The sequence below is a fragment of the Carcharhinus amblyrhynchos genome, chromosome 6 (assembly GCF_965287045.1).
Source record: "Carcharhinus amblyrhynchos chromosome 6, sCarAmb.v2.hapA, whole genome shotgun sequence".
Lineage (NCBI taxonomy): Eukaryota > Metazoa > Chordata > Chondrichthyes > Carcharhiniformes > Carcharhinidae > Carcharhinus > Carcharhinus amblyrhynchos.
In genome coordinates this window covers 26854536-26870345 of record NC_137329.1, presented here as the reverse complement: position 1 = coordinate 26870345, position 15810 = coordinate 26854536, and the positions used below count along the sequence as shown (strand labels likewise).

Sequence of the window (15810 nt, the reverse complement as noted above, 5' to 3'; positions counted from 1 at the left end):
TATCAAATAAATTGGTTGGACTAAAACCTGGTGTTGTCAGACTTTTTACTGATTGAATAACCCAGTATTAGCCATTCAGGCTATGAGTAACTGGAGGCATGACATCTGCCTAGTGTACTGTGGTTGGGAGAAACAGGTGACTTTGGACCTCTGGGGCTGAAATTTATTATTCACCCAGGAATGGAATGGCAGGTTTAGAGAGGGTGAAGGGGAGGTTATAAAATCGGCAACTATGCCAACAGTGCCATTGCCAACCCACCTGCCCCCACCTCTCTGCAATTTTGTTTGCAGCAGAGCAGGCATTGGAAAGCCTCACCATGAACCCGTTGAGGCCCCCAAGTAGCTAATTAATGGCCACTTATGGCCCTGCCCCCCCACCACTGTGGGTCTTGTCCACAGCCATGTTTCACTGGGCAGACTGGTGGCAAGGTAAGGAGGATGGCTCCTGTACAGAGTCCTGTGATCTTTGGAAACCTTCCTAAGGTAGTCCTCTCCCACATTACCCCACCCCTGCCCTGTCCACCCTGACATAGCCCACATTCCTCATCCCACGCTCGCCAGGGCCTGCCAGCCTGGTGAGACGCCAGGCTCCATTGCGACTCGCTTCCCTCTGGGATTGCTGCACCAGTGGTCACTGCTGGTACTGCAGGCTTGCTGCTCATCTGATTGGCTGGCAGCTCGAGGAGGTGGGTTTCTTCCATGTTGGGGGCGGAAGTCTTTCTTCCCACCAATTAATGACCTGATGGTGTTAAATGGCTGCAGAGCAAGCCAGCCAAATTTGGGCCGTTCACCCCTGACGTGTACATTGGTAGACCAGGAAACCCCACCCTCAGGATAAAATTCAGCCCACAAGTGGCACGGGGGCACAGTGATTAGCACTACTGCCTCACAGTGCCAGGGACCCGGGTTCCAGCCGGGGGTCACTGTCTGTGTGGAGTTTGCACATTCTCCCCATGTCTGCGTGGGTTTCCTCCGGGTGCTCCGGTTTCCTTCCACAGTCCAAAGATATACAGGTTAGGTGGATTGGCCATGCTAAATTGACCCTAGTGTCAGGGGACTAGCAGGATAAGTATGTGGGGTTGCGGGAATAGGGCCTGGGTGGGATTGTTGTCAGTGCAGACTTGATGGGCCAAATGGCCTCCTTCTGCATTGTAGCGATTCTACTGGGTAGATTATTAATGGAAACGGTGATTTGCAACTAACTGCTGCTTGCTCACATTGAACAGATTCCCATCCACCCCCCCGGGATGGTGAGGATCCGTATGACCTCAGTGACGCTCCAGACAATCTGGAATATGTGGCCAGGATGAAGGAAGGAATCATCTTTGTTTATGAAAATAAGGAGATGCTGGAACAGGATGAACCCAAAAGTCTTCCTTATCCGGATCTGCAGACCTTTACGCTGGACCTAAATCATGTGCTTGCCCTGATTGCAGATGGGCCCACGTAAGTCTACTGTAGAACAGATTGGGTGTATTACAGTGTGTTAATATACTGTAGAATAGACTGGGTGTATTACAGTGTGTTAATAGACTGGGTGTATTACAGTGTGTTAATATACTGTAGAATAGACTGGGTGTAGTTCAGTGTGTTAATATACTGTAGAATAGACTGGCTGTATTATAGCATGTTAATATACTGTAGAATAGACTGGCTGTATTACGGTGTGTTAATATACTGTAGAATAGACTGGGTGTAGTTCAGTGTGTTAATATACTGTAGAATAGACTGGGCGTACTGCAGTGTGTTAATATACATTAGTATAGACAGGGTGTAGGGCAGTGTGTTAATATACTGTAGAATAGACTGGGTGTAGTTCAGTGTGTTAATATACTGTAGAATAGACTGGGTGTAGTTCAGTGTGTTAATATACTGTAGAATAGACTGGGTGTAGTTCAGTGTGTTAATATACTGTAGAATAGACTGGGCGTAGTTCAGTGTGTTAATATGCTGTAGTATAGACTGGGTGTATTACAGTGTGTTAATATACTGTAGAATAGACTGGCTGTATTACAGTGTGTTAATATACTGTAGAATAGACAGGGTGTAGTGCAGTGTGTTAATATGCTGTAGTATAGACAGGGTGTAGTGCAGTGTGTTAATATACTGTAGAATAGACTGGGCGTAGTTCAGTGTGTTAATATACTGTAGAGTAGATTGGGCGTAGTTCAGTGTGTTAATATACTGTAGAATAGACAGGGTGTAGTGCAGTGTGTTAACATACTGTAGAATAGACTGGGTGTAGTTCAGTGTGTTAATATACTGTAGTATAGACAGGGTGTAGTGCAGTGTGTTAATATACTGTAGTATAGACTGGGTGTATTACGGTGTGTTAGTATACTGTAGAATAGACTGGGTGTAGTTCAGTGTGTTAGTATACTGTAGAATAGACTGGGTGTATTACGGTGTGTTAGTATACTGTAGAATAGACTGGGTGTATTACGGTGTGTTAGTATACTGTAGAATAGACTGGGTGTATTACGGTGAGTTAGTATACTGTAGAATAGACTGGGTGTAGTTCAGTGTGTTAATTTTTTAGTGGGGGGTTGCCTTTGCCTGGCTGTGTAGTGTGAATGTTATCTGCTACCTGTGAGCTGAGGTTTGGATTTTGTCCATTGCTTACTGTTGGATGGTATGTGCTGCTGCATGGTCAAAGGAGTTCTGACTCTAGCTGAACACAGTATATTGAACAGTTAACAGCCTTTAACTGAGAATAAATCCAATCCTTTATTTGACATTGACAATGTGCGGTGGAAACCTGCCTCTTTTTACCATATTATTCAAACTACCTGATTCGATTCAATAAAATTGACCCAGCATTAATGTTTCAATTCAAAATCTAGACTTTAAACTAAAGCATCAGAGTGCACTGTGTACTTTCATAAGAACATAAGAACATAAGAAATAGGAGCAGGAGTAGGCTATCTAGCCCTTCGAGCCTGCCTCGCCATTCAATAAGATCATGGCTGATCTGTTGTGGCTCAGTTCCACTTTCCCGCCCTCTCCCCATAACCCTTAATCCCCTCTCTTATCAAGAACCCATCAACCCGCTTCTTAAAAATATTTAGCGAGGCAGCCTCCACCACTTCAACGGGCAGAGAATTCCAGAGATTCACCACCCTTTGAGTGAAGAAGTTCCTCCTCAACTCCGTTCTAAACCGCCTCCCCTTTATCTTGAGGCTGTGCCCCCTAGTCCTACTGTCTTTTTTGAGCGGGAAGAGTCTCTCCACCTCTATCCTATCCATCCCATTCATCATCTTATACGTCTCAATGAGATGGGTTTTGTCCATACCCACTCTCCCTTGGCATCCCATAATTATATACTGAGTGTTAGAGGAAAATGGGGGAGATTTGGGTGCAATGGGACAATTCCAAATTCAGGCTGAACGCTTAGAAAAGGAGAAGAATGTTATTTAATTAGAGAGTTCTTTTTGGAGTTTGAAGTTAACTTATGCAAGACAGGATTTCAATCGAATGTTCAAACTGTCCAGATCTAATCACACTTCTTTCACAGGAAGACGTACTGCCACAGGAGGTTAAACTTCTTAGGATCAAAGTTCTACTTGCATGAGATGTTAAATGAAATGGCAGAACTTCGGGAGCTGAAAAGTGTGCCCCATCGGGATTTCTACAATGTCAGGAAGGTAACGCAGCCGGAGAGCTAAAGAGGAATATTATTTCCCACACCAGGAAATATCTGGTAGCACAGTGGTTAGCACTGCTGCTTCACCGCCCCAGGGACCTGGGTTCGATTCCCGGCTTGGGTCACTGTGTGGAGTTTGCACATTCTCCTTGTGTCTGTGTGGGTTTCCTCCGGGTGCTCTAGTTTCCTCCCACAGACTGAAAGACGTGCTGGTTAGGTGCATTGACCCGAACTGGCGCCAGATTGTGGCAACTAGGGGAACTTCACAGTAACTTCATTGCAGTGTTAATGTAAGCCTTACTTTTGACTAATTAACTTTAACTTTTAGCTTTTATAAGAACATAAGAAATAGGAGCAGGAGTAGGCCATCTAGCCCTTCGAGCCTGCCCCGCCATTCAATAAGATCATGGCTGATCTGTCGTGGCTCAGTTCCACATTCCCGCCCTCTCCCCATAACCCTTAATCCCCTCTCTTATCAAAAACCCATCAAGCTGCTTCTTAAAAATATTTAGCGAGGTAGCCTCCACCACGTCAATGGGCAGAGAATTCCAGAGATTCACCACCCTTTGAGTGAAGAAATTCTTCCTCAACTCTGTTCTAAACTGGCCCCCCCCCGCCTTTATCTTGAGGCTGTGCCCCCTAGTCCTACTGTCCTTTCTGAGCGGGAAGAGTCTCTCCACCTCTATCCTTTCCATCCCATTCATCATCTGGGCAGCCGTGGAGGGTGGGGGGTGTGGGGGGGAGGGCATGTTGCTCTTTCTTGTGCAGATTGTGATCCTGCAACAGTTCTGAATATAAAATGAATCACAATCAATGCTACGGGGAACTCAGGAGAAACCTCTTGATCCAGAGAGTTGTGAGGATGTGGAATTTGCTATCACAAAAGGATAATTGAGGTGGGAGCAGGTGTTCCATTCTATTTAGTAAACCATACTCAGTACAATTCAACAGTACGATGTTACAGTAATCTTCCCATAGCACTGTTGACAAGGCCGATATTTATTGTCCATCTCCAGTTGCACTGAGAAGCTGCAGGTGGACAGGATTATTTATTCCTGTGTGATTGATTCTTGCTGTGACTGCTGTCCGTAATATTCCGACCAGGAGATCTGCTGTTATGGTATGGCATGCTGAGTCATTCTCATACATCCACTGTAGCTTGTCTGCAACTGCTTTGTGATGTCCATCATCCAACCAAATCTAGGTCTCACCCCTCTTCCTAGAAGAGATCGCTCAAATTTTCCCACATTGAAGGGGCTGAACTGTTAACATTTTCTATTCTGAGGGGCATTAAGCTGTCAGAGGGACAGTGCTGATGGAGTGCTGCACTGTAGGAAAGGAGTACTGAGGGAGCGCTGCACTGTCAGAGGGTCAGTACTGAGGGAGTGCTGCACTGTCAGAGGGTCAGCACTGAGGGAGCGCTGCACTGTCAGAGGGTCAGTACTGAGGGAGCGCTGCACTGTCAGAGGGTCAGTACTGAGGGAGCGCTGCACTGTCAGAGGGTCAGTACTGAGGGAGCGCTGCACTGTCAGAGGGTCAGTACTGAGGGAGCGCTGCACTGTCAGTGGGTCAGTACTGAGGGAGTGCTGCACTGTCAGAGGGTCAGTACTGATGGAGTGCTGCACTGTAGGAAAAGAGTACTGAGGGACTGCTGCACTGTCAGAGGGTCAGTACTGAGGGAGTGCTGCACTGTAGGAAAAGAGTACTGAGGGAGCGCTGCACTGTCAGAGGGTCAGTACTGAGGGAGCGCTGCACTGTCAGAGGGTCAGTACTGAGGGAGCGCTGCACTGTCAGAGGGTCAGTACTGAGGGAGCGCTGCACTGTCAGAGGGTCAGTACTGAGGGAGCGCTGCACTGTCAGAGGGTCAGTACTGAGGGAGCGCTGCACTGTCAGAGGGTCAGTACTGAGGGAGCGCTGCACTGTCAGAGGGTCAGTACTGAGGGAGCGCTGCACTGTCAGAGGGTCAGTACTGAGGGAGCGCTGCACTGTCAGAGGGTCAGTACTGAGGGAGCGCTGCACTGTCAGAGGGTCAGTACTGAGGGAGCGCTGCACTGTCAGAGGGTCAGTACTGAGGGAGCGCTGCACTGTCAGAGGGTCAGTACTGAGGGAGCGCTGCACTGTCAGAGGGTCAGTACTGAGGGAGCGCTGCACTGTCAGAGGGTCAGTACTGAGGGAGCGCTGCACTGTCAGAGGGTCAGTACTGAGGGAGCGCTGCACTGTGCTGTCTGAGGCATTGTCAGACATGCTGTATTTCAGGTGTTATGTTAATCCAAAGTGACCATAAAGATTTTAAGATGTATGAAGTAGGTGGATTCAGATTAATTGGTTACTTATCTCATTGCTGCCCGTCAGATCTCATGTTACCCATAAATTGGGTCTTTTATTTCTGTCCTGTGCTGGAATTAGTTTAATTGCTTTACATTAACCCAAAGATATTAGCCTATATGTGTTTTGAAGTAAACATGTCTTGGATATGTTGGGTCTATATTTAGATTTGATCTGCTGACTGTCTGTGTGTAAACGCTCCATGTGTCACATTCCAGAATGGAAATAAGAGAAACAGTTAACTGATGGATCCTTTCAACACTTGTCGAGGAGAGGAGGGAACTTGGGGGTTGGATCTGACAGGACCAGAAAATTTACATGTGTTAATTACATCTGCTCTGTCCATGGAGGATTTAAATTTAATTAAAATAAATTGGAGGAGATCACATTTTAAATAACAAACAAGGGTTTTAGATTTACTGTGAATTATTTTGTTACCACTAACACACAGCGCGACTTCAAGCAAAGTTGAAGTTGAAATTCTCTGGGTGGTGGGATGAGAGTATTATCATCAGCAGCAAGGGGAAGAATTGAACCTGCGGAATCTCATTAAAACGCATGGAGAAATGGGGACTGTTTTCCCCCTCTCTGGAGGGGGAAATGGGGACTGTTTCCCCCCTCTCCGGAGGGGGAAATGGGGACTGTTTCCCCCCTCTCCGGAGGGGGAAATGGGGACTGTTCCCCCTCTCCGGAGGGGGAAATGGGGACTGTTTCCCCCCTCTCCGGAGGGGGAAATGGGGACTGTTTCCCCCCTCTCCGGAGGGGGAAATGGGGACTGTTTCCCCCCTCTCCGGAGGGGGAAATGGGGACTGTGCCCATCTCTAGAGGGGGAAATGGGCTGTGTGTCCCCCTGTAGACGGGGAACTAGAGAATGTGGCCCGTGTCCATGTTCGTTGTTATACAGTGCGTTTGTATCTACTGCTGTCTATCGCCATTTTTCTGTTTAATGTATGAACTGTTGCTGTTGTCTGGATTGTAACCCTGACATTCTCACCCCAGGTGGACACTCACATTCACGCTGCTGCCTGCATGAGTCAGAAACATTTGCTGAAGTTTATTCAGCATACTAACAAAACTGAGGCTGATCGAATTGTGCTGGAGAAGAAAGGACGCAAACTGACTCTGAAAGAGGTGTTTGCAAGTCTCAACATGGACCCCTATGATCTGACTGTCGATTCACTGGACGTACACGCAGTAAGACCCAATTTTCCACTTTTGCCGTTGTGTTTATAACGTTAATAATTTGCCTTTCGTGCATTTTATTTAAATGGTTGGCACGGCTGGTATTTATTACCCATTTGTAATTACCGCTGAGTGGTGTGCCGCAGCGTTTAACCACTGCGGTCTATGTGGTGTGGGCACACCCACAGTATTGTGAGGAAGGGAGTCTCAGGATTCTGACCCAGTGACAGTGAAGGAACAGCCAAAAGGGTTCCAACTCGGGAAGATCTGTGGTTTTACAGGAATTTTCAGGTAACGCTGTTTGATGGGCGGAATTCTCCCATGCTCCTGTCAGCAGGTTCAGGGTGGGTTACGTTCATCAGGAAGCCCATTGTGAATTTCCAGCGGGATTCTCCGTTGGTGCACGCCATGGAGATTGGGAAACCCACTGGGTTAATGATCCGTCTACGGGCGCATCTTCCAGATTAGGTTGTCCCAGCGGAGGTCCATCTCCTCGTCTCAGAACATCTCTCGAGAGGTCTGTCTTCCTTCCTCAATAGTCGGTCAGTGACTTTGGACTTTTCAATATGGCGCCCGGATGCGACGGTGAACAATAAGCCATCAGACCTGCCCCACCGGCGAATATGGCGCAAAGCACCCGGTCGCTGTGGTTGAAGTCAGGGCCGGAAGATTTGCCATGTTTTCCCACTGCCCTCCAGAGAGGGAAACACTCCATGTTCCCACCCCGCCATGGGATGTAGTTCCAGGATAGGAGAATTACACCCCGTGCTCCTCGGTTGTAGAGGCCTTGCATTTTCAAGATTCAGTAGGAGTTTTGAAGTGTTGCTACAGTGCAGTGTTTTGCTGCACACTGTGCTGATGTGGAGGGAGTGAGTAGCTGCTGATCACATGGGCTGCTTTGTCTCGGATGGTGCTGAAAGTCTTTAACAAAGTAAGTAGTAACAGGATTATAGTAACAGGGGCGGCACAGTGGTTAGCACTGGTGCCTCACAGCACCAAGGAATCGGGTTCAATTCCAGCCTTGGGTGACTGTGAAGTGCTCCCTGTGTTTGCATGGGTTTCCTCCGGGGGCTCCAGTTTCCTCCCACACTCCAAAGATGTGCAGGTTAGGTGCATTGGCCATGATAAATGCAAACGTCCTGGGATGTGTAGGTCAGAGGGATTAGCGGAGTAAATGTGTGGGATTGTGCGGATAGGGCCTGGGGTGGGATTGTTGTCAGCGCAGACTCAGTGGGCCAAATGGACTCCGTCTATACTGTCGGGATTCTATGATTTCTATGAGGACTAGGCCATCGAGCCTGCTCCACCATTCAACAGGATCATGGATATACTTTAACTCCATGTACCCGCCCTATTCCTTCAGTTCTTGATTCCCTTAGTATCCAAAAAAAGTGTAGTGTTGTGACTTCACCCATCCAGGCAAGTGGAGAGCCTTCCATTGCACTCCTGCCTTGTGCCTTGTAGACATTGGACAGGTTTTGTGGAATCAGAAGGTGAGTTACTTGATGCACAATTCCCAGCTTCTGAACTGCTCTGGTATTCACCGTACTTATGTGGCTGGTCCAGTTCAGTTTCTGGTCAATGGTAAACCCCCTCTTCCTAGGATTTGAGTAGTGAGGGGTTCAATGATGGTAAGACTTTCTGAATGTCGGTGGGGAATAGTTAGTCTCCGTGGTTTTCACATGGTATAATGTCCCAAGCTCTTCACAAGAGTGTAATCCAACAAAACATTAACTTTGAGCCCTATAAAGAGATATTAGGACAAGTGAGCAAAGTATTGGTCAAAGAGATAGATATTAAGGAACATGGAAGGCAAAAGGAAATGGAGAAGGTGTGGTCAGCCAGCACTGTAGCAACCCACAAGTAAAATGGGAGAGGCTGAAAGAAGAAGGGAGAAGAGATAAGATTAATGCTCAATGTAAAATGGATCCAGATTACAAAGATTGGTAAAGGACAGAACCAAGCTGTTACTCTGGCTTGGACTAAAACCAAGGCCTGAAGGTAAGGGGGACATAGGGATATTAATAATGGTCTTAAAAGCAAAGATTTACTAGAATGGCACCAGGGATGTGGGACTATGAAAAGACTGGAGAGGCTGTGTTGTTCTTAAAATGGATAAGATTAAAAGGAGATCAAGGAGAGGTGTTCAAAGTTATGCATGGTTCTGATAGAGTCAGTAAAGAGCAGCTGTGGCCAGAGGGTCAGTAACCAGAGGATTTAAGAGAATCTGCAAAAGTACCAGGGGGAGATGAAGAGATATTGGCTGGGATTCTCTGGCTGTTTACACCACTGGGACTTTCTGGTCAAAGGGGAATCCCGTTGACAGTGGTGGGAACCAAAAAAATCCCACCATCGGTGAACGGCACACCAACTCCTGCTGCGAGAAACACGCCGCAGGAAGGCTAGGGAATCCCAACACCATTGTTTACACAGTGGCTTGTGATGGGGAATGCGCTACCTGAATGGACAATGGGAGCAGATCCAGTTGTAATTCCCACAGGGAGATTGAACAGTTGAAATTTGTGGTGGAAGAGCTAGGTGAGTGAGAGTGATTAAATAGGTCTTTCAGGGAGCTAGCGCAGGTACGATCAACTGAATGGCCTCCTCCTCTACTTCCAAGCAATTTGGAAATGACTTTCGTATTCTCAAAATACTGATCTTTTGAAATGTGTATCGAAGAAGGTTAATTTGTGGAAACGGATTTCTCTGTCAGGGTCGCCAGACATTTCATCGATTTGATAAATTCAATGCCAAATACAATCCAGTCGGTGCCAGTGAACTGAGGGATCTTTACCTGAAGACAGACAACTACATGCAAGGAGAATACTTTGCTCGAATCATCAAGGTATGATCGTTTATGATGTTTCCATTGCTCGGAGAGACTAAAATCTGAGGGCACAGCCTTAGAATAAAGGGACAACCCTTTAGAATCGAGCTGAGGAGAAATTTCTTCAGCCAGAGGGTGGCGAAACTGTGGAATTCATTGCCACAGAAGGATGCGGAGACCAAGTCATTGAGTCTATCTGAGACAGAAATAAATAGGTTTTTGGTTGGTAAAGGGATCAAAGTTATGGGGAAAAGGTGGGAGAATAGTGTTGAGAAACTTATCAGCCATGATTGAATGGCAGAGCAAACACAATGGGCCAAATGGCCTAATTGTGCTCCAAATATTATGGTCTTAGCATCTTATCTTATGAAATGACTGGGCAAATGCTTTGTAAGTGAAATAGGCGGACTTTAAACAAAAAGTTACAGAGCAGGTGCATGCTGGAAGATAAGGAAGAGTGTGCATTTGTACATCATCATTCACAGTCTCAATGTCTCAAAGCACCTGATAGATAATGGAATACTTTCCAAGTGAAGGCACTCGTGTAGGAAATGTGGCAGCCAATTTGTGCACGGTCCCTTCACACCAACATCATAGTTAAGAAAGCCCACCAATGCCTCTATTTTCTCAGAAGACTAAGGAAAATTGGCATGTCAGCTATGACTCTCAGCAACTTTTACAGGTGCGCCACAGAAAGTATTCTTTCTGGTTGTATCACAGCTTGGTATGGCTCCTGCTCTGTCCAAGACAGCAAGAAACTACAAAGGGTCATGAATGAAGTCTAGTCCATCACGCAAACCAGCCTCCCATCCATTGACTCTGTCTACACTTCCCGCTGCCTCGGCAAAGCAGCCAGCATGATCTAGGAGCCCACACATTCTGGATATTCTCTCTTCCACCTTCTTCTGCTGGGAAAAAAATACAAAAGTCTGAGGTCACGTATTAACCTTCTCAAGAACAGCTTCTTCCCTGCTGCAGTCAGACTTTTGAATGGACCTACCTTGTATAAAGTCGATCTTTCCCTACACCCTAGCTATGACTGTAACACTACATTCTGCACTCACTCGTTTCCTTCTCTATGAATGGTATGCTTTGTCTGTATAGTGCGCACGAGAAACAATACTTTTCACTGTATAATACATGTGACGATAATAAATCAAATCAAAATCAGATCAAAAGTATGCTCCCACACTCAGCAATGTGATAAATAAGGAGACAATCCTTGAGCCTGCTCCACTATTCAATAAAATCCAGGTAATCCAGGCTGACCTCCCAATTGCACTGTTGGAGGTGCCATTTTTTGAATGAGGTGTTCATAGAATCATAGAACCCTACAGTGCAGAAAGAGACCCTTCGGCCCATCAAGTCTGCACCAACCATAATCCCACCCAGGCCCTCCCCCCATATCCCTACACATTTACCCGCTAATCCCTCTAACCTACACATCCCAGGACACTAAGGGGCAATTTTAAGCATGGCCAATCAACCTAACCCGCACATCTTTGGATGTAATTTGGGGACCAGCTGCCTACTCAGGTAGATGTAAAGGAACCCACGGCACTACTTCACAGAGCAGGGGAGTTCTCCCTGACATCCTGTTTGATACTTATCCCTCCGCCAACAGAGGGATAAGCATTGAGGCCATTATTTCGCTGCCGTTTGTGGGAGCTTGCTGTGCACAAATTGGCCACTGCACTTCCAACAACAGAGTGCAGAAGCGTAAAGTGCTTTGAGATGTCCTGAGATCAGGAAGGGTGGCTATGAAAATGTATTTTCAGTGGGTCCGGCCAAGTGTAATTGTTGTTTGTTGGTCCACAGGAAGTCTCCCGTGACCTGGAGGAAAGCAAATACCAGTACACGGAGCCGCGACTCTCCATCTACGGTGGGTCACCGAGTGAGTGGGCCAATCTGGCCAGGTGGTTCATTAAACAACGAGTCTTCTCGCCAAATGTCCGCTGGGTTATTCAAGTTCCGCGCATTTAGTAAGTCCGAGGTTTCCATCTGACTAAACTGATAACCTGCCGTGGGTTAGTGCCACTAAACAGCAAAATAATGGACAGAGAAATGGAACACTCCATCCACTCCCCATACCCCCTGAGAGACAGAAAACCTGTCCGTCCCGGCCTTAAATGTATGGAGCATCCACAACCCTCCGGAATATTCCAAATATTCACAACCCTTTGAGTGAAGACATTTCTCCTCACCTTAGCCCTAAAGAATTGGTCCCTTATCCAGAGACTGTATCCCTGTGTTCTAGATTCCCCAGCCTGAGGAAACAACCTTTCGATGTCTAACCTGTCAAGTCCCCTCAGAATTTTGTGTATTACAATAAGATCACCTCTCGTTTTTCTAAAATCCTGAGAATTCCGACCCAGTTTAACAGCCTCTCATCGAACAAGTCTCTTATCTGATCTCAGGGCCCAACCTGGTAGACACTGCAGTACTGTCTCCAATGCAGATATATCCTTCTTTAAATATAGGGATCAAAACGATATTCTAGATGTGGTCACATGAAAGCCATGCAGAATTGGAGCAAGATTTCTTTATTTCTATGCTCCATTCCCCCTTGCCATAAAGCTCAACATGCCATTTGCCTTCCCAATTGATTCATAGAATCGTAGAATCCCTACAGTGAAAAAGGAAGCCATTTGGCCCAATGAATCTGTACCAACCACTATCCCACCCAGGCCTTATTCCTGTAACCCCACATATTTACCCTGCTAATCCCCCTGACACTAGAGTCAATTTAGCATGGCTAATCAACCTAGCCCCCGTATCTTTGGAGTGTGGGAGGAAACCGGAGCACCCGGAGGAAATCCGCTCAGACACAAAGATAACGTGCAAACTCCACACAGACAGTGACCCAAGCCAGGAATTGAACCCGGATCCCTGGCATTGTGAGGTAGCAGTGCTAATCACTGTGCCACCCTGCCCCCCCCATTTGCTTGTGGTTCTGCATGCTAAGTTTCTACGTTCCTTTTACCAATATGAAGCATTGAGCCAGTTGACTGCAATGGAACCCATGAACTAACCAAACCGTTACTACATGGGCAAATCCCATTGTTGAGTTTCCTCTCCGCCCTGTGTTAGAATAGTGGGAATGGACGGATACCCTTTGCCTTCGTGTAATCTCCAAACTTCCTCAATTCTGGAAATGTCCCAGTGGAATGGAAAACCACTCTATTCCAGGAAGGTGGGAGACAGAAAGCAGGAAACTCCAGGCCAGCTAGTCTAAACATCTGTCGTTGGGAAAATGTTGGAATCTAAGGAAGTTGTAGCAGGACTTTTAGAAAATCATATTACAGGCAGGCAGAGTCAACATGGTTTTTGAAAGGAAATCATGTTTGACAAATCTATTAGAGCTTTTTGAGGATGTAACAAGCAGGGTGGATAAAGGGGAAGCAGCAGATGTAGTGTATTTGGATTTTGAAAGGCATTTGATAAGGTGCCACGTAACAGGTACAACACAATGTAAGAGCTCATAGCATTGGGGGTAATGTATTAGCAGAGTACAGCACTGGCTAACTCACATAAAACAAAAGGACTCTGGATAAGTGGGACTTTGTAAAAAGTCTGACAACACCAGGTTTTATTCCAACCTATTTATTTGATAATATTCTCACAAGCTTTCGAGGGGTTACCCTCTTCGTCAGGTGAATGGAGAGTTCTGGCCTCAGACAGAGCATATAAAGCACAGACAGTTTAGAGATTACTGATTAAAATGCGAATCCTTACACCTAACCTGCTGTTCAAGACCTGAAGTGGCTGATAATGTGAGTGGTAGGAGCACTGATCACAGTTTAAAGAGATGTGTATTGTCTCCAGACAGTACAGTAAGTGAGGTTTTGCAAACCCAGGCAAGTCACGGGGGTTACAGATAGTGTGACATGAACCCAAGATCTGTCACACTATCTGTAACCCCCGTGACTTGCCTGGGTTTGCAAAACCTCACTTACTGTACTGTCTGGAGACAATACACATCTCTTTAAACTGTGATCAGTGCTCCTTCCACTCACATTGTCAGCCACTTCAGGTCTTGAACAGCAGGTTAGGTGTAAGGATTCGCATTTTAATCAGTAATCTCTAAACTGTCTGTGCTTTATATGCTCTGTCTGAGGCCAGAACTCTCCATTCACCTGACGAAGAGGGTAACCCCTCGAAAGCTTGTGAGAATATTATCAAATAAATAGGTTGGAATAAAACCTGGTGTTGTCAGACTTTTTACTGTGTTTACGCCAGTCCAACGCCGGCATACCCACATCATAAGTGGGACTTTTACAGGTTGACAGATTATTACAAGTGGGTGCTGCATCAGTATTAGTGATCTGTATTTAAAGTCTTGGATGAGGAAACTCAAATGTATTGTAGCCAAGTTTGCTGCTGATACAACGGGAGGTAGGAAAACAAGTTGAGCAAGGTGCAGAGGAATATGCATAGGTTCAAATAGTGGGCAAATATTTGATGGGTACAATGTGGGAACATGTTAGGCAGTTTACCTTGGATGGGACATTAGAAAAGGAGAATGTCATTTCATTGGAGGGAGACTGCAGAATGCTGTGGTACACAGATCTGAGTGTTGGCCTTTATTGGGGGGGATGGAGTATAAAAATAGGGAAGTCTAACCTCAAATGTACAGGGTTTTGGTGAGAACTCACCTAGAGTACTGCGTACAGTTTTGGTCTCCTTACTGAAGGAGGAATATACTTGCATTGGAATCTGTTCCGAGGACATGAATGAGGTTGATTCCTGGGATGAAGGATTGTATAATCACAAAAGGTTGAGCAATGCAGGCTTATATTTATTGAAGTTAAGAAGGCAGAGAGATGAGGAGGAATTTCTTCTCTAAGGGTCATTAACTGCGGAATCCATTACCTCAGAGTAGTGGAGTCTGGGTCATTGAATATATTCGAGGTTAAGTTAGAGTGATTTTTGATCAGGGCTCTGGGATACAGGCAGAAAAGTGGAGTTAAGGTCACAGTCAGATCAACCCTGATCTCATTGAATGGCAGGGCCAGCTCGCAGGCTCCCAACAGTCTGAACATTAGAACCTCAGCCACCTGTTTCAGGATCTCCATTTTAACCAACTGGTAACAGAAGGTTGAAGTTCAATTCTCAGTTTGATATCAATAAGTTGCCACGGTCACCGTGTGCGGCAGGAAGAGTTACTGCTGGAGGTGGGTGGCCATCTCCTGTTTATCATCCAGGGGCAGCCAATCTTTCATTGCTGGATCCTGCCCCCTCCTCCTCCCCATCACCACCTCTCCATGGTTCCTGCCGCCACCCTCCTCTCTTCCAACAAAGCTTATTGGTAAATGTCACATTTATTGATCAATGCTGTTACTAGACTTGGAGAAGTTTGTTGCCAAGTGGGTACAACTTTAATGAATGTCTTAAACCTTGGACCGCTGTTGCTTGTATGATATGGAAAGAATATTATACACAAGATCCTCAAGCAGCAAGAGTTGAATGTGATTTTAGTGATGTTGGTTTGGAATGTCAACCAGAACAGTTGGTGAACTTTTGCCAATCTTTCATAGTGCCCATGGATCTTTAACATTCTCAGGAACAGAATTGGGAGGCTGCTGAGGGAGGGCAGGGGAGAACAGATAGGCCTTGTTTAAAATCTCCTCCCAAAGACAAATCTTTCCTCAGTACTGACCCTCTGGCAGTGCAGCGCTCCCTCAGTACTGACCCTCTGACAGTGCAGCGCTCCCTCAGTACTGACCCTCTGACAGTGCAGCGCTCCCTCAGTACTGACCCTCTGACAGTGCAGCGCTCCCTCAGTACTGACCCTCTGACAGTGCAGCGCTCCCTCAGTACTGACCCTCTGACA

The 15810-nt window shown here is 46.3% G+C and overlaps 1 protein-coding gene across 6 annotated transcripts in view; it reads left to right on the top strand.

Annotated features, from left to right (window-relative positions):
• Positions 1–15810, top strand: part of LOC145343771 (AMP deaminase 3-like) — a 58917-nt gene that overhangs the window by 22259 nt on the left and 20848 nt on the right. For all 6 annotated transcript variants that reach the window (XM_080190091.1, XM_080190090.1, XM_080190086.1 and 3 more), the window contains exons 5-9: positions 1227–1446; positions 3515–3644; positions 6968–7162; positions 9864–9995; positions 11796–11959. In XM_080190091.1, the coding sequence (XP_080046217.1) occupies positions 1227–1446; positions 3515–3644; positions 6968–7162; positions 9864–9995; positions 11796–11959 (841 nt within the window). The remainder of the gene's footprint in view (positions 1–1226; positions 1447–3514; positions 3645–6967; positions 7163–9863; positions 9996–11795; positions 11960–15810) is intronic.